Source organism: Oncorhynchus masou, chromosome 19, assembly GCF_036934945.1.
Source record: "Oncorhynchus masou masou isolate Uvic2021 chromosome 19, UVic_Omas_1.1, whole genome shotgun sequence".
Classification (NCBI taxonomy): Eukaryota; Metazoa; Chordata; class Actinopteri; order Salmoniformes; family Salmonidae; genus Oncorhynchus; species Oncorhynchus masou.
In genome coordinates, this window is record NC_088230.1 from 19,451,798 (window position 1) to 19,476,721 (window position 24,924).

The following is a 24,924-nucleotide window of genomic DNA, read 5'->3' on the forward strand; positions in this document are numbered from 1 at the left end:
AACAGAGGCTGTATACACACAGACTGGTCAAGTGGTCTCCCAAACAGCAGTGATAAAATATTAATTAATTCCAGCACCATATGCATGCTAATCTGGACAACATCTCTCTTCATCCACCCAGGATTTTAAACTTTAGTCATATAAGAAGATATTCTTACTTACAATGACAGCCTGATAACAGTTGGTTAAATGCCTTGTTCAGGGGCAGAACAACAGATTTTTACCTTGTCAGCTCAGGGATTTGATTTTGCAACCTCTTGGTTACTGGCCCAACACTCTAACCGCTAGGCTACCTGCCACCCCAGAAAGAAAGAAAAGATCTACAGAAAAGATCTGCTTGCCAGGCTCTGAAAGGATGAGAAAAAACATCCAGTGTTTGTCATTGGGCACTCAATTTTTTATTAAAGCACTTTTTATTAAAGCAACAGGAAAGTTGTTGAATACAATGGCTAATTTGATTTAAGCCAAGTTGAAATGAAATATGAAATTACAGTTTGTGTTTGTTTGCTGTTCTTTCCTGTGCTTATCTGTCTGGCACACAGCTCCCTTGATGTATCTCTGTGCATCTCAGCACACACAGAGCAGACTGCTGAGGAGAAAGCACATCAAACTCATGGCTTAATGACTCAAAAACAGTAGTGTTGACGACAGCAGAAAACAATGGTAACTTTATCATCATCCCCATCGCCTGTCTTTCAGCACAAGCCAGACTTGTTATCTTATCACTCCGCTGGAAATACTGAACAAATCACCTTGAGCTAAAGACAGAGAGAGAGAGAGAGAGAGAGAGAGAGAGAGAGAGAGAGAGAGAGAGAGAGAGAGAGAGAGAGAGAGAGAGAGAGAGAGAGAGAGAGAGAGAGAGAGAGAGAGCAAGAGAGCGAGAGAATGTTTACTGTGTTGGTTGTTGGTGTCATTTGAACAGAAGTGTTGATGTTCTCCATATTGGCCACAGATGGATTAGCATCTTACCCTCTCTCCAGCCGTGTGTGTGTGTGTGTGTGTGTGTGTGTGTGTGTGTGTGTGTGTGTGTGTGTGTGTGTGCGTGCGTGCGTGCGTGCGTGCGTGCGTGCGAGTGTGTGTGTGTGTGTGTGTGTGTGTGTGCCCTCTGAGACATTTGCTACTACACCAGCCATGACCAGCCATCCACCTCAGTGTGAGCTACTCCCACACCTTGTCTGGTCAGAGGTAGCTGTGGTGTTGGATGCTGTTTTAACAATGACATCTTCTGCTCATCTATCATTAATAGAACTGCACCTCCTCAAGTTTCTGTCCGGGCATGGCTGTCATTATCATTCTCATCACATATTCATAGTACTGTCCTTCCTCCCACAACAGCAAGCTTTTGTCTAGTTACCCTTAGCAACACTGTTCTCTTAATTATGAAACGGTTTTGAACGGTTTACAGGAGGTACAGGACAATCTGTCTATCTGTCCTTGGCTTTGTTATTCGTCTTTGACTTTGGAATATCAATCAGAGACTGCTAAGATGGAGAAGAGACACTTGGTTTTACAGACTGTGAAGCCGTCAAAAAGAAAGACAAAGTCAATAGCTGCACAACTTTGGCTTTGAAGCCAACATAAACTGTTTTGAGTAGTTCTGAGTTGACCTGCTGGCTGATGTCTCCTGAATTGTTTTGTGTCTCTCTCCATCAGATGCACCACATTGCATTATAACCCAGATCTGCCCTCCACCTCCATCGTCATCACTTTCCACAACGAGGCCCGCTCCACTCTGCTACGGACCATTAGGAGGTAAGAGATCCCTCTGCCCTGTTACCAGTGGCAATTCTAGCATGTAAATCTTGGTGGGACAAACAAAAAACGGTGATCAATGCCAAGAAAGCCACGACACAACACTAAATAATACATTCATTGCACTATAACGGTGACAAATGATGCCCACAAACTGTTAGGGCCTACATAAAGCTGTCCCAACAGCAGAGCTTTCTTTTCGGGCACCATGGAGTGAATCCTTACCACCGCTACACCTGGACATAAGCGGAGCCTTGCCTGGCAGCAAAACAGTTCATTCAGCCTCATTTACTATTTTTTTAAACAGAGCTGATATGGCTGACTTGCTTAAACAAATGTGGTTTCTACTGACATTTGAGATGTACAAACTATGGCATAAGGGAACGACGAGCGGATAAGAGGTGTTCTGACAGAGTAAAATTCACGGACGACTAGTGAAGCTCAAACCAAGTTTATTCACCCACTGGGCCAAACAGCTGAAAAAGACAGACTTGTTTCCACCAGCACAAGCATTTATACCCTCCTTTAGGCGGAGTCTCCTCCCTGTACATCTAAGCACTGCATATTTGTTGCTAGGCAGAAAGTTAAGTGATGTGTGTAATAAAATTGTTCCTTCTGCCTTCATCTAACCTGACCTGAACTCAGCCCACGTTCCTCACTAATCCACAGCAACCCTTATCAATGACCACAACCAAGTGATTGCCTTTTCCCTCACTCAGTAACTTTCCAAACCCCTCGTTCTTATCCACCCTCCATTAACCCCACCATATACATTCCTCATACATGTAATCATTTACTTCTAGTATGGTAAGTATTTCAAGCTAGACTCCAACAGAGGCAATCCATAATTTCAATTAAGTCATTAATGAGCAAGCTAGGACGGACGTAGTCAATATAAAAATTTGTTCAGCACTTTTGAAATGTACAGCGACAGAATTCAGAACATGAGCCGTTCTTACAGTTTTCTTCCTGTACTCCAAGTCAGAACCGTAGGATAAATAAAGGGGGTTTATATGCAGACAATGAAAGCTCTTACAATATTCTATGATTGAATTTCTTTAAAACATGTGCACCACCAAGTCAGAACAGTAGGCTAAGTTATGAGGAGAAAAGGGACCAAATTATTAGGGTGAGGCACATATGCTACTAACACCTTACTACACAAGATACACTTAGTATTACATTCTTGGCTACAGTATACTTGGCTCCCGAGTGGTGCAGCGGTCTAAGGCACTACATCTCAGTGCAAGAGGCATCACTATAGTCCCTGGTTTGAATCCAGGCTGTACCACATCTGGCTGTGATTGGGAGTCCCATAGGGCGGTGCACAATTGGTCCAGCGTCGTCCAGGTTTGGATGGGGTAGGCCGTCATTGTAAATGAGATTTTGTTTTTCATTGACTTTCCTTGTTAAATAAAATAATAAAAATATCTCCCTGGCTGTTACATCAACGCAGGGAGTCAGAAAGCAGGTGCTGTTAGTGCGTTTACTAATAATGAACAATACAAAACAATAGACATGTCTGACAGTGAAACATAACCAATACTGCCCGAAGAGTGATGCTAGATAAAGGGGGAGTAATCAGGGTAGTGATGGAGTCCAGGTGTGCCTTATGATGGGGCGCAGGTGTACGCAATGATGGGTTGCCAGGACCGGTGGTTAGTAGACCGGTGACATCGAGCGCCAGAGAGGGGGAGTAGACGTGACACTGGCATATTACATCATTCATGCAGCATCATACAATATATTTTTGGACTCAACTTGTTGTGCTGTGCTCACTTGAATAGGAAGGTGGCACGGCCGTCCTTCTTGTGGGCTCTAGAAAGGGGACCAAGTTCCCCACTTTTGGATTCCGAGTTGGATGAGTTGTTATATTCAGGAATTTCCCAGTCGATCCTAGTTTTTTGGCCAATGTATTCCAACTTTACCAATTGGATATCACGAAATTAGGGACAAAAAGGGGGTAAAAAAAATAAAGGGCCTCCCAAGTGGCGCAGCAGTCTAAGACACTGCATCGCAGTCCTAGAGGTGTCACTATAGACCCGGGTTCGATCCCTGACTGCCGCGACTGGGAGACCCATGAGGCGGTGCACAATTGACCCATCGTCATCCGGGTAAGGGGAGGTTTTGACCTGCATGTCCTTGTCCCATCGCGCTCTAGCGACTCCTTGTGGCGGGCCGGGCGCATGCACACGGACTTCGGTCAACAGCTTGACGGTGTTTCCTCCGACACATTGGTGCGGCTGGCTTCCGGGTAAAGCGAGCAGTGTGTCAAGAAACAGTGCGGCTTGGCAGATTAATCTACAGACATGGATGATTTACTTACCGTTGAAGTAGAGGCTAGTGTTCTGGCTGGAATCCATGCAACACTGGAATAGTTGTGTGAGAAGGTAGCAGGGCTGAGTGGGAGTTTGGAGTTTAGCCAGAGTGAAACACTCCAAGAAGAAAACAAGGCACTCACAGCCAAGGTAAAAAATCCACATGTATTGTCTACTCAGGGAAAACAGGGTGATGAAGGAGTCGCTACTAGACATAGTTGTAGCATGTGTGAAAATATTTTTTTTTCTGGGATTCCTGAGGATGCATCCAATAATCCAGAGGGTGCGATCACAGAATTCATGCAATCCGCCTTGAAACTTTCTATAGAGACTGTGAACAAAGTAGCTTTCCACCGAGTACACACTTGGAGTTCGGAGCGACAAGACCAAGGGTCCCCTACCGATCATCGCAAAATTTGAACACTACCAACAAAAGGAGCTGATCAAAAGCAGGGGAATGGAGCTTAAAGGGACCAAATTCGGTCTCAATGACCAATTTCCAAGGGAGATCAAACAAACGTCGTAAGAGACTGTATCTGGTACAAAGGCCACAAAAATAACATACAAAACAGGCACACAAAAAAAAGCTCTGTCCCACCTTCCCTGAATGACGCGTAACCACCCACTGTTACTAACGCTGGACTAGGTCACTGTCCGTTTGCTCTCAGACCTGTGCCTGACTCATAAGGACTCTCCATTTAATCCTGACACCCAAGTGCCAAACCCCTCTATTGTCTTCCCAGCCTGACCCTTGACCTTTCCCATAGCTGCCTCACCGCCACCCCACCTGTCCCTGGGTGTCAGCAGCTTGCCTCGGCAGCTTGCCTTAGCACAATGCAGGCCTCCCCTCTCCTGCCAATGTCTCCTGGAGCTGGTTCAGCTCATTACAGCTGAGTAGTCAGCAGAGACCCGGGCTGTCTCTTAATGATCACACAGAGAAGACTCCTGAGTCCTGACCACCACTCCACCGGGAAAAAAACTGTCCTGTTTATGTGTCCGCCCCAAACCTTTTTCAAAGCGCAGCAGTTTCAACCAATTAAAAGACAATTCCTCCCAGTAGATTTCAGCCTGCACGTCCCTTTGGTTTTTTGGCCGACTTGTCTGTTTCCAACTTTTTCACAATTACTCATTTCTCCTGCAAAAAAGTTTGTAATTGTGCCTATAGCCACTCTGCAGTCTCAGGAAATAATGGTCTCTAGCTCCAGGCTCCGTCCCTTACAATAGCAATGGAAGAACACCAATGGAAGTTTGCTTTCCTGATAATGAATGAATCTACAGAACACACCGTCTCTCTCTCTCTCTACGAGTGTGCCTTCCTCATTACAGTACATCTTTGTCCATGGTAGTGTACTGTAGCACTCAGAGTCACATATCACCGCTGTTAAAGACATCCTGAGGGGCTACAGTACCAACACCCTCCCCGTGGTCCTCGGGGACGTCAGGGTGGGGTTTAATTAGCACAGTGTTTCATGGTTGCCAGCATGTTTGTGTCATCATGGTGGCCTGCCTGTCTGTAATTACACAGCCACAGCCTCACTCAGCCCTCTGCCACACGCCGTCGCCACCAGTGATGTAGATAATAGGAAAAACAACAACAACACTAATCTTCTTGGGTTTCTGTACATTAATAAGGTTGTCTGTGTATTCTGGCACCTTCCTGTAAACTGAGGCTGGCTGAGGTTCATGGGCTGGTTAGACCCAGTTATACCCCCTGACGCATAGCCCACCAAGGGCTCCTCAGCCTGTCTGTCTGTTAGCCTATCCCCCCCTCTCTCTTACCTCAACTTGCGCCAGAACCAAACATTGACACAGAGCGGGGTTTAAAAAGCAGGCCATGGGCCTCTCTCTTTGATTTGTGTTAGTGCTGACAGAGGCTATTACCACAATCCAGCCCTCAGAACCCTCTGAGGTGGAGGGGGAATAGGCTGGGAGCTTGCTCTTCCAGACGGAGCTGGGAGCGATAGTTCAGGAGAGGAGATGAAGAGGTGAGATGAGGAGAGGGGAAGGGGAGGATAATATGGATGTGAGAAGAGGGTAGGTTAAGGGAGGAGAGGTAGAGGGAATTAATACAGAGGAGGAGAGGGGAAAGTAGAGGAGAAGAAATGATGGGAACAATATGAAAGAGTAGTAGGAAGGACAGTTCTGTCTGTGTTTTCATAGCCCCAGCAGGTAGAGAAAACTACAGGGGAAACAGTCACTGGCCACATATTGAACTGTGATGCTATATTCTAGTCATGTTTGGAGAGCGAGGCACTCTGAGTTCCAAACAGTACAAGAGCAGAAGTAGGTCATCATAACTTGTGTAAATGGCTTGCGTCCGCAATACAAACTCATGACGATCAGTACTAAACAAATCACATAAATGAGAAAATGGTGTAGATTAGGCTATTTTTCAAATCTCACCTGTTCCTGCATGTGCCACAATGGATTTCATTGATGCTGTGTTTGGTCGTAATGCATTCCTCCTACTCATCGTTTTCCCCCCCAAATGAAAAGCATCAGGAGGAACAGAAATGCATTAGGCAGTCAAAGGGCTTCTCTCCTGTGTTTGGGTGGTAAATGTGGGCTTCAAAGTCGCTGTGCTCAAAGTGCAGTGCCGCCCCATAAACACCGCAGGAATCAATATAATGACATTCTAAGAGCGCAATGTACATTGGACACATTTCCACTGCTGTACTAACTCAGGCCTTTTGATTGTGGGTAGTAATTCTACATCATTTGTGTACCCTTATTTCTGAAAGGAACGATTACACAACCTTGTTTTGGATGATACCAATTCATCTCATTTGTATGCTATTGGAAAGTGTTAACTGCCCAATATTTGTCCATTTTGGGCTGTTTAAAAAAGAATGCTTTAGAAATATGTCTGTCAATATTTCATTTTGAGGTTATCCGACAATCAATAATAGATTTTATATAGTATTCAAGTACAGTATATTCACAAACTAACCCACTTTCTCAGTGGGTTTGATGTTTTTGCGACCGTCAGTGTTTCATAGTTAATGCCCATTGTAATGATGGTGCTGGAGAGGATGGCTCATGTTTTATTGGCTTTTAACCAACCGTGCTATTTTGTCTGTTTTTCCCGAATTGTTTGTAACTTATTTTGAACATAATGTTGCTGCTACCGTCTCTTATGACCGAAAAGAGCTTCTGAACATCAGAACAGTGATTACTCACCTCATATTGGACGAATAATTTTTATTTAATGAGTCTGACGGGAAGGATATACTCCAAACCCCCAGACAGGCCATCATCCCCATCTTTCACAGGAGAAAGAAACTGAGATTTTGTGGAGGGAGATCGGGGTGTCTTGAGAGGATCAGGCGACTCGTGGCTAATCTGCCTTTGCCATCCGTACTGTTAGCCAATGTTCAATCGCTGAAAAATAAATGGGACGAAATGAAAGCAAGTATATCCAACCAATGGGACATTAAAAACGGTAATATCTTATGCTTCACAGAGTCGTGGCTGAACGACGACATTAATAACATACAGCTGGCGGGTTATACACTCTATCGGCAGGATAGAACAGCAGCCTCTGGTAAGACATGGGGCGGCGGCCTATGTATATTTGTAAACAACAGCTGGTGCACAATATCTAAGGAAGTCTTGAGGTTTAGCTCGCCTGAGGTAGAGTAATTCATGATAAGCTGTAGACCACACTATCCACCGAGAGAGTTTTCATCTATATTTTTTGAAGCTGTCAATATACCACCACAGACCGATGCTGGCACTAAGACTGCACTCAATGAGCTGTATACCGCCATAAGCGAACAGGAGAACGCTCCTCCAGAGGCGACGCTCATGGTGGTCAGGGACAGTTGAAGTCGGAAGTTTACATACACTTAGGTCGGAGTCATTAAAACTCATTTTTTCAACTACTCCACAAATTTCTTGTTAACAAACTATAGTTTTTGACAGATTATTTAACTTATAATTCACTGTATCACAAATCCAGTGGGTCAGAAGTTAACATGCACTAAATTGACTGAGCCTTTAAACAACTTGGAAAATTCCAGAAAATGATGTCATGGCTTTAGAAGCTTCTGATAGGCTAATTTACATAATATGAATCAATTGGAGGTGTACCTGTGGATGTATTTCAAGGCCTACCTTCAAACTCAGTGCCTCTTTGCTTGACATCTTGGGAAAATAAAAATAAATCAGTCAATGCCTCAGAAAATAATGTATACCTCCAAAAGTCTGGTTCATCCTTGGCAGCAATTTCCAAACGCCTGAAGGTACCACGTTCATCTGTACAAACAATAGTACGCAAGTATAAACACCATGGGACCACGCAGCCGCCATACCGCTCAGGAAGGAGACGCGTTCTGTCTCCTAGAGATGAACGTACTTTGGTGCGAAAAGTGCAAATCAATCCCAGACCAACAGCAAAGGACCTCGTGAAGATTCTGGAGGAAACAGATACAAAAGTATCTATATCCACAGTAAAATGAGTCCTATATCGACATAACCTGAAAGGCCGCTCAGCAAGGAAGAAGCCAGTTTCAAAACCGCCATAAAAAAGCCAGACTACGGTTTGCAACTGCACACATGCACAAAGATCGTACTTTTTGGAGAAATGTCCTCTGGTCTGATGAAACAAAAATAGAACTGTTTGGCCATATTGACCATCGTTATGTTTGGAGGGAAAAGGGTGAGGCTTGCAAACAGAAGAACACCATCCCAACCGTGAAGAACGGGGGTGACAGCATCATGTTGTGGGGGTGCTTTGCTGCAGGAGGGACTGGTGTACTTCACAAAATAGATGGCATCATGAGGGTGGAAAATTATGTGGATATATTGAAGCAACATTTCAAGACACAAACCATCACAGTCACCAAATGGGCAATGACCCCAAGCAAACTTCCAAAGTTGTGGCAAAATGCCTTAAGGACAACAAAGTCAAGGTATTGGAGTGGCCATCACAAAGCCCTGACCTCAATCCTATAGAAAATTTGTGGGCAGAACTGAAAAATCGTGTGCCAGCAAGGAGGCCTACACACCTGACTCAGTTACACCAGCTCTGTCAGGAGGAATGGGCCAAAATTCAATGAAATGTTTGACCCAAGTTAAACAATTTAAAGCTAATGCTATCAAATGCTAAACTTCTGACCTACTGGGAATGTGATGAAAGAAATTAAAACTGAAATAAATCATTCTCTCAACTATTATTCTGACATTTCACATTCTTAAAATAAAGTGGCATCCTAACTGACATTAAACAGGGGATTTTCACTAGGATTAAATATCAGGAATTGTGAAAAACTGAATTTAAATGTATTTGGCGAAGGTGTATGTAAACTTCTGACTACAACTCTACATTTAATCTCAGTTTTTCACAATTCCTGACATTTAATCCTAGTAAAAGATCACCATTTAAGGCTACTCCGCCTACATGCACACATTACCTAAATTACCTCGACACTGGTGCACCTGCACATGTACTCTGTACCGGCATCCCCTGTAAATAGCCCCGCTATTGTTATTTTACTGGTTAAGGGCTTGTAAGTGAGCTTTTCACTGTAATGTCTACTACACCTGTTGTATTCAGCACATGTGACATACGATTTGATTTGAATTGATTTTGATCCTACATCAGTGTTGGGCTGGACCCAGCCTTGGAACTCCCACATGAGACTCAACTCTATTGTGTTTGTACCACTGACTCACACGCTATATGACGTGCTTCACATGGTTTCAAGACAACTTTAACTTCAATATCTTTCTATGAAACAGACTGTTTATAACAAAAAGAGGTTATAAATGCAGTCTCGAAGAAATACAGTTTAGAAGTCTACAGCAATCATTTGTTTTGCTGCTGTTCTAGATATAACCCACAGGGCAATAGTCATCCACGTCCCCTGATTAGGCTGCACTTAGAGGGCTGAATCAGGACTCTCTGTCTTGCTGAAAGCTTTACCTGTTACGACCAGGAACGGATTTCTGTCAGGGGCCTTAATAAAGGCATGAGGATCCAGGGGCAGTGGATGGAGCGGGATGGAGCGGGATAGAGAGAGAGGGGGAGGAGGAGGGGGAAAGGAGGAGGGGGGGAATGGAGTGATGAATGGGTCCAGCATGCACAGCGACGATGGAAGAACAGACCTACGAGCCTGACAGCGCTCCAATTACTCACCCAGACAGGAGAGAGAGAGAGAGAGAGATACGGTGTGAGGGAGGAGGAGAGGGTAGATGCCTTGATTCAGACTGGGATTAAAGGTGAAGTAATCTGAGGGAGGTGGTGTACCTCTCCCTTCATCTCTCCTCGCCTCATCACCTGCTGTTCAGCCATGTACCCCAGGAGAGGAGAGAATATTAGAGGGAGATTTATGTGTGGTTCTTATAGTGAGAGATTCTAGTGTCAGAGGATGGTGCCAAAATGAGTGGTCCTGTATTTTCTCATACCCTTGTAATAGAAAATCATCCAAATTACATTTTGGAAGCTATAGTTATAAAAAAAACAAGTCATCTCCAGAACTAATGAAATATTGTTATTTTATTTAAGCCGTAATACATTCTCAGAACGATAATGTCATTCTCCATCTTTCCAATAGAACATTTCACAAAACACGGCGGGGAAAGTAGATTTCAGTGGTTGCTGCTCTATAAAGATTGTCGTCTAAAAGAAATACAATAGTTTCTAACACTACTGCTGCTCTCTTTTTCATTTGCAGTGTGCTGAACAGGACGCCAGTCCACCTGATTCACGAGATCATCCTGGTAGATGACTACAGTGGGGATGGTGGGTAGAACAGAAGAGCAGCTGTGAGCAGAGATAGATCTGATTCCAGGAGGAAATGGATTGGAGATGTGATGAGCTCTTCCATTCTGGCTCAGCTGCCGGAGAAAAAGGATCAGTGATTGAAAAGATTTCCCCTGTCTCTGTCAATGTGTTTTTTACAATTGAATTCCAATTCCATGCAATGTGTGGGTGACGGTTTTGTGAACATTGCATCTCACCCTGCATCAAATGTTCCCTTTCAGCAAATGACTGCCTTCTACTCAACAAGTTGCCCAAAGTAAAGTGTCTTCGGAATGACAGGAGAGAAGGTAACCTAGTTAGTGTGTGTGTGTGTGTGTGTGTGTGTGTGTGTGTGTGTGTGTGTGTGTGTGTGTGTGTGTGTGTGTGTGTGTGTGTGTGTGTGTGTGTGTGTGTGTGTGTGTGTGTGTGTGTGTGTGTGTGTGTGTGTGTGTGTGTGTGTGGAGAGTATTTTATCTGTGCAATATACAATTGTGTCCTCCACTTGAACACACACCTTAGAGCCCACCGCCACTTGCCGTTGCTAAGCGTAAGAGGGAAGATCAGCGTTAGAGTCTCATGCAAGTGCTTTTGTGAGGAGGATGTTTCCCCACTAGTATTCCACAGTAGATGATTTCAGGTTAGACCACAGGGAGAAGCTCAAGCAACAGCTGTGAGACAAGAGAGCAGATTCAGGGATGTGTTGACTCGAGTGGGTTGGATCTTTTTCAGTCAGACACACCATGATCACACCGTGATCTAGACAACGTGGGAATTGTCTGTGTATCTATATAAATAGATTGATTTGATTATAGCAAGACATCAAAAGGTTGACTGGAACATAGTCTGAGCCCAAATGCAACACTATTATATTGCATCTATGAGTCATGGTGCTCAGGAAACGTATTCATCATGGTTATCATGTTGATGCTTCCTGTTTCACCTTTATATAACTCCACAGAGGACTTTTCTACGATGCCATACAGCACTGTTGTAATAGACTACAGTTTATACAAAAAAATGGAATACTAAAAAGCAGCGTGTGCTGATTGCTAGTTAAAACCCCTCTACGCTATCTGCCTCTGCTTCAGCACATTATACAGTCTGAGGTGAAATATATATTGAAATGCTGAGATGTGAACTCAAACAGTAACGAGATGCAGATTGCTGTGCGTGGATAGAGGTGCGCAAGCCCCAGCTCTCACAGGCGTTTGAAGTTCCCCTGATCAGAGTGTTCAGCATAGAGGTAATGGAGATGAACCCCATCTCACCTCACAGGCTGACAATCTTACCTCCAAAAGACTCCAAAAGCAGCCAGTTTCACCTAATAACACAGAGGCATATGGATACTATCTTACAGCATCCACCTCACTTTACTGTATAACACAAGATAGGGTGCAGTTTTGATCATTGTTGAAGTCTTCAGTATTTTGAAATATTTCATTCTAGGCTAGTGCAAAATATGTTTATGTTTATTCACTAGTTGTATTCACTAGTTGTAGTTCACTACTATGCCAGCAGCATTCCACCCTGCATACCACTGCTGGCTTGCTTCTGAAGTTAAGCAGGGTTGGTCCTAGTCAGTCCCTGGATGGAAGACCAGATGCTGCTGGAAGTGGTGTTGGAGGGCCAGTAGGAAGCACACTTTCCATTGGGACACTGCCCTGTGTAGGGTGGCGTCTTTCAGATGGGACGTTTAACGGGTGTCCTGACTCTCTGAGGTCATTAAAGATCCCATGGCACTTATCATAAGAGTAGGGGTGTTAACCCTGGTGTCCTGGCTAAATTCCCAATCTGGCTCTCAAACCATCACAGTCACCTAATAATCCCCAGTTTACAATTGGCTCATTCATTCCCCTCCTCTCCCTTATAACTATTCCCCAGGTCGGTGCTGCAAATGAGAATGTGTTCTCAGTCAACTTACCTGGTAAAATAACAAATAAATAGTTGTCATTGTATTCGGTGCAAATATGACTGAAAGGTCATAAACCTCCTCTTGCAAACAAACCTAAAATCTAGTGTACCTTCTTGACTTGTTCTCAGCCTGGGATAGATATGAGTGGTTGCTGCCAATGGCAACAAATTGTTGGAAAATACTTTACAATTTACATACATTTAAAACATTAGCAAAGACATCACAGACTTTTAAATATCTGTCTGTGTATCTATACAGTACCAGTTAAAGGTTTGGACACACCTACTCATTCCAGGGTTTTCTTTATTTGTACTATTTTTTACATTGTCGAATAATACTGAAGACATCACAATTATGAAATAACACCTATGGAATCATGTAGTAATCAAAAAAGTGTCAAACAAATCAAAATACACAAAAGACTATGCAAAGCTGTCATCAAGGCAAAGGGTGGCTATTTGACAAATATAAAATATAAAACATATTTTGATTTGTTTAAAACCTTTTTGGTTAGCACATGATTCCATGTGTTATTTCATAGTTTTGATGTCTTCACTATTATTTTACAATGTAGAAAATAGTAAAAAACAAAGAAAAACCCTGGAATGAGTAGGTGTCCTAAAACATTTGACTGGTTGTGGGAATTTTATATTTGAGATTCTTCCCTTTGCCTTGATGACAGCTTTGCACACTCTTGGCATTCTCTCAACTCCTTCAAGTCTGTTGGAAAAGCATTCCAGGTGAAGCTGGTTGAGAGAATGCCAAGGGTTGGCAAAGCTGTCATCAAGGCAAAGGGTGGCTACTTTGAAGAATCTCAAATATAAAACATATTTTGATTAACACTTTTGTGGTTACTACATGTCACGTCTACATTTACATTTACATTTAAGTCATTTAGCAGACGCTCTAAACAAGGTGGGTGGAATCAGGCGCAGAGAGCAGATAGCGATATTACAGTTTATTCTCGAACAAGAAACACGGTCAACCCAACACACATAGGGTGAACAATCCAACACAGGATAAAGACAGACTGGAGAATATTAACACAAGATACACCGACTGACATGAATACACAAATAACAATCCCGCACAAAACAGGGGCGGGACAACCTACTACATATACAGACACTAATTAACTAAACAACACACAGGTGAAACCAATCAGACAAAACCAACAGATACACGAAAAGGGATCGGTAGTGGCTAGTAGGACGGTGACGACGACCGCCGAGCACCGCCCGAACAGGCAGGAGAGCCAACCTCGGCGGAAGTCGTGACAGTACCCCCCCTGACACGCGGCTCCCACAGCGCGCTGCCACCATCCTCGAGGACGACCCGGAGGACGAGGTGCTGGGCGATCCGGGTGGAGGCGGTGGAAATCTATCAGGAGAGAAGGGTCCAAAATGTCCCCCACCGGAACCCAGCATCTCTCCTCCGGACCGTACCCCTCCCAGTCCACGAGGTACTGTAGGCCCCCCACCCGGCGTCTCGAATCCAGAATGCCTCGAACTGTGTACGCCGGGGACCCCTCGATGTCCAGAGGGGCGGAGGGACCTCAGGCACCTCACCTTCTTGCAGGGGACCAGCCACCACCGGCCTGAGGAGAGACACATGAAACGAGGGGTTAATACGGTAATACCTAGGAAGTTGTAACCTGTAACACACCTCGTTTATTCTCCTCAGGACGTTGAACGTCCCCACACACTGCGGCCCCAGCTTCCGACAGGGCAGGCGGAGGGACAGGTTTCGGGTCGAGAGCCAGACCCTGTCCCCCGGTGCAAACACGGGGGCCTCACTGCGGAGCTGGTCAGCGCTCCTCTTCTGCCGTTCTCCCGCAAACCGTAATGAGTCCTGAACGGCTTTCCTGGTGTCCTTGGAGCGCTGTACCCATTCCTCCACCGCAGGAGCCTCGGTCTGACTCTGATGCCATGGAGCCAGGACCGGCTGGAAACCTAACACACACTCAAAAGGAGACAAGTTAGTAGAGGAGTGGCGTAAGGAGTTCTGGGCTAGTTCGGCCCATGGAACATACCTTGCCCACTCACCGGGCCGGTCCCGACAATAGGACCGCAGAAACCTGCCCACATCCTGGTTTACGCGCTCCACCTGCCCATTACTCTCGGGGTGAAAACCTGAGGGTAAGCTAACCGAGACCCCCAGTCTCTCCATAAACGCCCTCCACACTCTGGACGTGAATTGGGGACCCCGATCAGAGACGATGTCCTCAGGCACCCCATAGTGCCGGAAGACATGGGTAAACAAGGCCTCAGCAGTCTGCAGGGCCGTAGGGAGACCGGGCAACGAAATGAGACGACAGGACTTAGAAAACCGATCCACAACGTCCAGGATCGTAGTACTTCCCTGGGACGGGGGAAGGTCGGTAAGAAAGTCCACCGATAAGTGTGTCCACGGCCGGTGTGGAACGGGGAGGGGTTGTAATTTCCCTCTAGGCAGGTGCCGAGGAGCCTTGCTCTGAGCACACACTGAGCAGGAGGAGACATAAAATCTCACATCTTTAGCAAGTGTGGGCCACCAGTATCTCCCTCTCAGACTCCGCACTGTCCTCTCGATACCAGGATGACCCGAGGAGGGAAGAGTATGAGCCCACCGAATCAGCTTGTCCCGGACCACCGTCGGCACGTACTTAGTCCCCACTGGACAGTTAGGAGGAGCCGGCTCTGACCGTGAGGCCCTCTCTATCTCAGCGTCCACCTCCCATACCACCGGTGCCACGAGACATGATGGTGCAATGATGGGAGTTGGCTCAACTGACCGTTCCTCGGTATCATAGAGGCGAGACAGTGCTTTGGCTTTGGTGTTTTGGGAGCCTGGCCGATATGTGAGGGTAAACTGGAACCTGGTAAAAAACATGGCCCATCGAGCCTGACGTGGATTTAGTCTCTTCGCTGCCCGGATGTACTCGAGATTACGATGGTCAGTCCAGATGAGAAAAGGGTATTTAGCCCCCTCAAGCCAATGTCTCCACACCTTCAGAGCCTTGACTACAGCTAACAACTCCCGGTCCCCCACATCATAGTTTCGCTCCGCTGGGCTGAGCTTGCTCGAAAAGAAAGCACATGGGCGGAGCTTGGATGGCACGCCCAAGCGTTGGGACAGCACGGCTCCAACCCCAGCCTCGGACGCATCCACCTCCACTATGAACGCTAAAGAGGGGTCCGGATGCGCCAACACGGGCGCATTGGTGAACAGCTCCTTCAGACGACTGAAAGCTCTGCCTGCCTCTGCTGACCAGCGCAAGCGCACCGGTCCTCCCTTCAGCAGTGAGGTGATGGGAGCAGCCACCTGACCAAAACCCCGGATAAACCTCCGGTAGTAATTGGCAAACCCTAAAAACCGCTGCACTTCTTTCACCGTGGTCGAAGTCGGCCAATTACGCACGGCTGTAAAGCGATCATCCTCCATCACCACCCTGGAGGTGGAAATACGATACCCCAGGAAGGAAACGGACTGTTTGAAAAACTCACATTTCTCCGCCTTGCAATAAAGGTCATGCTCCAGTAGTCGCCCAAGTACCTTACGCACCAGAGACACATGCTCCGCACGTGTGGCAGAATAGATCAAGATGTCATCAATGTACACTACCACTCCCTGCCCGAGCAGGTCTCTGAGAATCTCATCTACGAAGGATTGGAAAACGGCTGGAGCATTCTTCAACCCGTATGGCATGACGCAGTACTCATAATGACCAGAAGTAGTACTAAATGCGGTTTTCCACTCATCTCCTGCCTGGATACGTACCAGATTATACGCGCTCCTCAGGTCCAGTTTTGTGAAGAAGCGCGCCCCGTGAAATGATTCCATCGCCGTAGCGATGAGAGGTAGTGGGTAACTAAACCCCACTGTGATGGAATTTAGACCTCTATAATCAATGCACGGACGTAGACCTCCATCCTTCTTCTTCACAAAAAAGAAGCTCGAGGAGACGGGTGATACGGAGGGCTGAATGTACCCCTGTCCCAGCGATTCAGAAACATATGTTTCCATCGCAACTGTCTCCTCCTGGGACAATGGATACACGTGACTCCTAGGAATTGCAGCGTTCTCCAGAAGGTTTATCGCACAGTCCTCTCGACGATGAGGTGGTAATTGGGTCGCCTTTACTTTAATTGGGTCCCTTCACTGAAGGCGATAGCCAAATCGGCATATTCAGAGGGAATGCGCACGGTGGAAACTTGGTCTGGACTCTCCACCGTAGTTGCACCAACGGCAACTCCTATACACCTACCTGAACACTCCTCTGACCACCCCTTAAGAGCCCCCTGTCGCCAGGAAATCACCAGGTTGTGTTGAGCTAACCAGGGAACCCCCAACACCACTGGAAACGCAGGTGAATCTATAAGGAACAGACTAATCTGCTCCTTATGATCACCCCGCGTTACCATGTCCAGCGGCACCGTAGCCTCCCTAATTACTCCTGACCCTAATGGTCGGCTATCTAAGGAGTGCACAGGGAAAGGTTGATCTAACGACACCAGGGGAATCCCTAGCCTTAACGCAAGCCCACGATCCATAAAATTCCCAGCTGCGCCTGAATCGACTAGCGCCTTATGCTGTAGAGAGGGAAAAAACCCAGGGAAAGAAGTCAATACATACACATGACCGACAGGAAGCTCTGAATGAGTTTGGTGCTTACTCACCTGCGGTGATCGAGCAGTGTTCCGCCTGTCCTCCCGACGCCTAGACGAGTTCCTCCAGCACCCTCGTCGACCACAACTGGTGCAGGAGGACACTCCTCCTCCAGTCCCCCTCGAAGCCGTACCTCCTAATTCTATAGGGATAGGGGCAGGGGAATCAGCTCGGAATCGGCAGGTGAACTCTGGGTAATTATCCGAGTCCGGACCATTCCACACTGCGTTAGCCCACTCGAGGGCTCGCCCAGTCAAGCAGGAGACGAGGGCGCACACGCTCTCCTCTCCAGAGGGAGCAGGACGCATGGTAGCCAGGTATAGTTCCAGTTGAAGGAGGAAACCCTGGCACCCAGCCGCCGATCCGTCATACTCCCGTGGGAATGTCAGCCGAAGAGCCCCGGAGCCAGATGTGGTCGCAGAAGCAGGAGGTGCTGGAGAAGGGGGTGCTAGAGATGAGGTGGGGAGGCCACTCCTCTCCCATTGATCCATTCTCTCCATCATTTGGTCCATGGCAGAACCAATCCGGTGAAGCACGCTGGTATGATGGAGGACCCTCTCTTCCATCGATGAGAGAGGAGACGCGGCTGCTCCTGCTGATTCCATGGTGGTGCGGGATTCTGTCACGTCTAAACAAGGTAGGTGGAATCAGGCGCAGAGAGCAGATAGCGATATTACAGTTTATTCTCCGGCGAACAAGAAACACGGTCAACCCAACACACATAGGGTGAACAATCCAACACAGGATAAAGACAGACTGGAGAATATTAACACAAGATACACCGACTGACATGAATACACAAATAACAATCCCGCACAAAACAGGGGCGGGACAACCTACTACATATACAGACACTAATTAACTAAACAACACACAGGTTAAACCAATCAGACAAAACCAACAGATACACGAAAAGGGATCGGTAGTGGCTAGTAGGACGGTGACGACGACCGCCGTGCACCGCCCGAACAGGCAGGAGAGCCAACCTCGGCGGAAGTCGTGACACTACATGATTCAATTTGTGTCATTGCATAGTTTTGATGTCTTCACTATTATTCTACAATGTTGTACTGTATATAAACACTCACCGGCCAGGTTGTTAGGTACTTGTACTGGGTCGGACCCCCCTTTGCCTCCAGAACAGCCTGAATTATTTGGGACATGCTACAATGTGTCGGAAATGTTCCACAGGGATGTTGGTCCATGCTGGCGCAATGGCATCACGCAGTTGCTGCAGATTGGACGGCAGTACATTCAGGCTACTGTACGAACAGCCCGTTCCATCTCAAAGATAATCTATTGGGTTGATGTCTTGGGACTGCGCAGGCCACTCTAGTAAACTGAACTCGCTGTCATGTTGCAAGCAATGTTTTTCCACTCTTTAAATCCCATATTGCTTCCGTAGTCAACTTCCACACAGCTCTGACATACACACTTACTCCACCAGACATGCCACCAGGGGTCTTTTCACAGTCCCCAAATCCAGAACAAATTCAAGAAAGTGTACAGTATTATATAGAGCCATTATTGTATGGACCTCCGTTCCATCTCATATTGCTCAAATGAACAGCAGACCTGGTTTAAAAGAAACAGATAAAGCAACACCTCGCGGCGCAACGCCTCTCTCCTATTTGACCTCGATAGTTTGTGTGCATGTATCGATATGTAGGTTACGTGTGCCTTTTGAAAATGTATGTGCTTCTGTCTTTGAGCTGTTCTTGTCTATTATTGTTCTGTATTATGTCATGTTTCATGTTTTGTGTGGATCTCAGAAAGAGTAGCTGCTACTTTTGCAACAGCTAATGGGATGCTAATAAAATACCCCCCAAAAAATACCCCCAAATTGTCCAGTGTAGGTAATCGCGTGCCCAATGGAGCCACTTGTTGTTGTTATTATCTGATAGGAGTGGAACCCAGTGTGGTCGTCTGCTGCAATAGCACAGCCGTGATAAAGATCAACGAGTTGTACGTTCCGAGATGCCGTTCTGCACACCATTGTTGTACTGTGCCGCTATTTGTCTGTTTGTGGCCCGCCTTGTTTGTGGCCCGAATTGCTTGCACCATTCTTGCCATTCTCATTTGACCTCTCACCAACGAGCTGTTTTCACCCAAAGGACTTCCGCTGAATGGATGTTTTTTATTTGTCGCACCATTATCGGTAAACCTTAGACACTATCGTGAGTGAAAAGCCCAGGAGGGAGGACATACTGTATCTGAGATACTGGATCCGGTGCGCCTGGCACCGACGATCATACCATCTCAAAGTTGCTTAGGTCACTCGTTTTGGCCGTTCTAACGCTCAATCAACCAATAACTGAATACCTCCATTGCCTGTTTACCTCCTTTAAATAACAAGCCAAGGCAATCCAAAATAATAACGTGTGAGTGTGCAGTGTGTGTTAATGTGTGTGTGTGTGTGTGTGCATCTATCAGTTACACATACATGTCAGTACATACACACAAAAGGTAGGTCACATGGGGGAGAGGCATTGTGCCGTGAGGTGTTACTTTATTTGTTTTTTGAAACCAGATTTGCACTCTATGAGTTCCATGCAATCATGGCTCTATATAATAATGTACATGTTCTTGAATTTTGGGGTCTGTGAAGAAACCCCCTAGTGACATGTCTGGTGGGGTAAGTGTGTCTGTTAGAGCTACTGTCACGGGATTCTTCTGTTGAAGGAGAGGCAGACAAAAACGCAACAATATACAAAAACAAGAACCGGCGAAAACAGCCCTATCTGGTGTAACAAACACAAAGACAGGAACAATCACCCACAAAACCCAACACAAAACAGGCTACCTAAATATGGCTACCAATCAGAGAAAATGACTAACACCTGCCTCTGATTGAGAACCATATCAGAACCATATCAGGCCCAGTGTGTGAGTGTGTGAAGAACTGCCACGCTGCAGGGTCTTTCATGCTCAAAAGTTTCCTGTATGTATCAAGAATGTTCCACCACCCAAAGCACATCTAATTAAGTTTGTTCTGAGGGCAAAAGGGGTGCAACTCAATATTAGGAAGGTGTTCCTGTTTTCTTTATACACTCAGTATATGTAAGTTGATTATACAGAACATTTGTCATTTTCAACATGAGAATTTCTCACAAAAACAAGAATTGATGCAGTCAATCTCCCCTCCACTTTGAGCCAAGATAAATGGACATGCATAATGTTGACATTGGCCCTTTATGAGCAAACTTGCCAAAGACTCCAGACACCCAAGTCATAGATTTTTCTCTCGGCGACTGCATTACAAGCGGTACCAGAGCGCCAAGTCTGGGGCCAAAAGGTACCTGTACAGCTTCAACCCCCAAGCCATAAGACTGCTGAACAGTTCATCAAATGGCTACACAGACTATTTACATTGACCCCTCCTTTATGAATTATTTCTTTATCTTTAACGTTTTGCACTGTCCCCCTTGCACTGGCTCTATGCACACTCACTCGACTCTACCCACACACTCTCTCTCACACACACACACACACACACACACACACACACACACACACACACACACACACACACACACACACACACACACACACACACACACACACACACACAGACACACACACTTTTACACTTCACATAAGCTGCTGCTACTCTGTTGATTATATCCTCCTGATTGCCCAGTTACTTTAACCCCTACCCACATGTACATGCCGTATAACCTGAATTACCTCAACTATATCAAACCCCTGCACATTAACTCGGTACTGGCAAAAAGTACTCAATTGGAAAAAGTACTCAATTGGAAAAAGTACTCAATTGTAATACTTCAGTAAAAGTAAAGATGCCTTAATAGAAAATTACTTAAGTAAAAGTGAAGTCACCAAGTAAAATACTACTTGAGTAAAAGTCTAAAAGTGTTTGGTTTTAAATATAATTAAGTATAAAAAGTAAATGTAATTGGTAAAATATACTTAAGTATCAAAAGTAAAAAATTATTTCCAATTCCTTAAAGCTGCAATATGTAGCCTTTTGGGCGACCCTACCAAATGCACATAGATATGCGCGTTATATATCAGTCATTCTCATTGAAAGCAAGTCTAAGAAACGGTAGATCTGTTCTATGCTCGCTATATCTATTCAGATACCCCCCAAAACTATTTAAGTAGTACTTTAAAGTATTTTTACTTAAGTACTTTACACTACTTGGTACTGGTACTCCTCGTTTATGGCCTCGTTATTGTTTTTGTGGGGCAGCTGCAGCTTTGTTAGGTCCTTTGCAGCACTTGATCATATCACCGGGCAATAGTCAAGATTAGATAAAACTAGAGTTTGTAGGACTTGCTTAATCCAACTGTGTTGTTAAACATGCTGAGCATCTGCCCCCATATTAACAACAATTGAATCAATATGCCTTGACCATGACAATTTATAGTGTAAGGGGACACAAAAAAAGTTTAGTTTCCTCCAACTGCTCACAGCCACATGCACCACCAGATTCAGCTGAGGTCTAGAACTTAGGCAATGATTTTTACTAAATTCAGCGCTTTTAGTTTTAGATATGTTCAGGACTAGGTTATTACTAGCCACCCATTCCAAAACTGACTGCAACGCTTTGTTTAGGGTTGCAGTGATTGGGGGGGTGAGAAGGTTGGAGGGGTTGTGGGGATGGATGTAGGGGTGAGAAGGGTGCGGACGAGGAGGATGAGCTGAGGGGGCGAGGTGTGGAGGGAGTTCTGGTTTTTGCGCGTGCAGTGGTGAGGATTTTTAGAGCTCTGCAATCACAGGTCTGGCTGCCAGGTCCTGCTATGTCTTGCTATCATTTTGTTTCAGATCCTGGGACTGATAGGCGTTTGCTGGCAAGTTATAAACATGCTCGTCTCTTATGCACTCTGCAGTCAGATCTGACTTTTAACGATGGAGCACATTTTAATGGAATAGGATGATGATTTGAAATCAATAGCCTTGAAATAGCTGTTCTTGTGCACGTTGTAGTGGTGAGACAGGTGTGTGAGGCATTGTGTGTAATTAGATTCCTGCTCTGCTAATGAAAAGCAGAGACCTCTAATCTCAAGACGACAACTTCCAAGGTTCCATCTACAAAACTAAGAAATGACTCTCTGACAATACCTAATCAAGTGTAAAAATCATTACAACCACAATTAGATTGTAACAAATGGTATCGTTAGGCTGTTGTTAGTCAGTCCTCTGTTTATTCCTGTAGCCGGAGGTTTCATTACCCAGCCTCAGTGTTCCACTACAGTGTTGATGAACTTGTGTGTGTATAGGGGCCTGGGTGTAGTTAACAGTCCCCGGGGCCTCAACTCACACTCTAAATTGTAAATGGTTTGAGGCATTTAGACTTGATTGTCTTTTTAATGCTACAAACAGCAGAAGCTGTCATGCCATGTCGTCTCTATCAAGCTTTTGTAGTACATTTTTCTCTCTCTCTCTCTCTCTCTCTCTCTCTCTCTCTCTCTCTCTCTCTCTCTGGCAGCTACACAGTCAGCCTTCAACTAGCAACTGTTGAGGGGGGAGGGTGAGCTCACCCATCCAGAAAATAAAGCGTTATTGAGGATGAAATGGGATTTTTAATTGGCTGGAGTCGCGGCGCAGTGCGAAACTTACAGAGTCCTACAATTTCATACAATGACATTCTGTCCTATGTCAGAGACTATTGATTTCGCTATTTAGCCGGAAAGAATGTCCTTCAATCATTGAGACCTCTTAACAGTGTGATGTCCCATTCAGACCATCATGTCTAAGGGCCGTAATTGCGTCATAAACAGACACAAATGGCCTTTTTAAGACCTCCCTTGTCTCCACGCATGAGGTGAACAATAAAGGGACATTGTGTTCAGAGTATTTGAGAGTATATTTCAGCAACATCATCTAGAGATCAGATAGTATTGGTGTTTGGGTTTAGATACAGTGGTTGGGTTTGGAGACAGACACAGACAGACAGACAGACAGACAGACAGACAGACAGACAGACAGACAGACAGACAGACAGACAGACAGACAGACAGACAGACAGACAGACAGACAGACAGACAGACAGATGAGACTGACCTTTGACAGACAGACACAGACAGACAGACAGACAGACAGACAGACAGACAGACAGACAGACAGACAGACACACACACACACACACACACACACACACACACACACACACACACACACACACACACAGCAGTCGTTATGGATGAGACTGACCTTTGACCTCTCTGCCTCTGATCTCTCTCTCTCCAGGTCTGATCCGCTCCAGGGTACGTGGGGCAGATGCAGCGAAGGCTGGGGTCCTGACCTTCCTGGACAGTCACTGACACTGGCTCCTCATCTACAGTAACAGTACAGGCACTGTCTACATCTACAGTAACAGACAGGCACTGACACCCCCACTGCTACAGGCACCGGAGGATCTACAGTAACAGTACAGGCACTGACACCTCCTACATCTACAGTAACAGTACAGGCACTGACACCTCCTACATCTACAGTAACAGTACAGGCACTGACACCTCCTACATCTACAGTAACAGTACAGGCACTGCCACCTCCTACATCTACAGTAACAGTACAGGCACTGACACCTCCTACATCTACAGTAACAGTACAGGCACTGACACCTCCTACATCTACAGTAACAGTACTTTTCAGTACAGGCAGTGACACCTCCTACATCTACAGTAACAGTACTGTTCAGTACAGGCAGTGACACCTCCTACATCTACAGTAACAGTACTGTTCAGTACAGTACAGGCAGTTACACACACCTCCAACATCTAATCTGCACCTTCTGATACATCTCCCAGAATAGAAAGAAAATACACCCCATTCTGGTATACTCATTTGATATTATTTTTCCTAGACAGAATAAAGCTACTTGCAAACTTCAGAGAGAATAAGTCCAACCTTAAAATGCAGGTTGATGTTTATTGTCATGAGTCTTGTCATGGAGGCCGAACTAAGCGATTTCCCCTTAGATAGGCCCATCTGCAAAGTCAAAATGTTGTATATTGTAAAAATTCAGTTAGGCTTTAGGGTTACTTTGTGTCTGTGCCAGTTAGTGACCACTCTGCAGAACTGCCTCAAGAACAAGATTCATGACGAAAAATGAACTCTGATGCATATTTGTTCTTGCAACATATTTTTATCAGGTGACTTAACTGTCCCGTTTTTTTGTGAACTTCAATCAACAGAACCCCCCACCCTACTCTCGGACTCCTACACATACTCTCTCTTTTTGATACAGTATATGTCTATATCTCCAGGAATGAATGAAAAACTCCCTCCTAGCTTGTGTGTAACTGAAGCATTGTGAACTGTCTCCGGGACCACCACCACCCCTCCAGCAGCTCTCAGAGCTCTCAGTGTGTTGTGACTGGGGAGAAAATGGCAGTTTACCTTCTGCTGTTCCTCTGATTGCCCCTAATCTGGAAGAAGTGCCTCCCTCAACTTACACCAACAGCACTCTTCCTCACTCTTCCTCTCCCCCAGGCTAAGACAGAGGGTTGACTCACCCCCCCGCCCCTCTCTCAAAAGCTCTGATGTGGTAATGCTGCTCTCTAAACATTGATAGACGTCT

General features: G+C 45.6%; 1 protein-coding gene across 1 annotated transcript in view; it reads left to right on the forward strand.

The window, feature by feature from the left end:
• The window catches only part of galnt14 (UDP-N-acetyl-alpha-D-galactosamine:polypeptide N-acetylgalactosaminyltransferase 14 (GalNAc-T14)), a 133,237-nt gene that overhangs the window by 62,220 nt on the left and 46,093 nt on the right, over positions 1 to 24,924 (forward strand). Inside the window, exons 3-6 of the mRNA XM_064924681.1 lie at positions 1,654 to 1,752; positions 10,748 to 10,815; positions 11,058 to 11,123; positions 23,589 to 23,654. Coding sequence (XP_064780753.1) covers positions 1,654 to 1,752; positions 10,748 to 10,815; positions 11,058 to 11,123; positions 23,589 to 23,654 — 299 coding nt within the window. The remainder of the gene's footprint in view (positions 1 to 1,653; positions 1,753 to 10,747; positions 10,816 to 11,057; positions 11,124 to 23,588; positions 23,655 to 24,924) is intronic.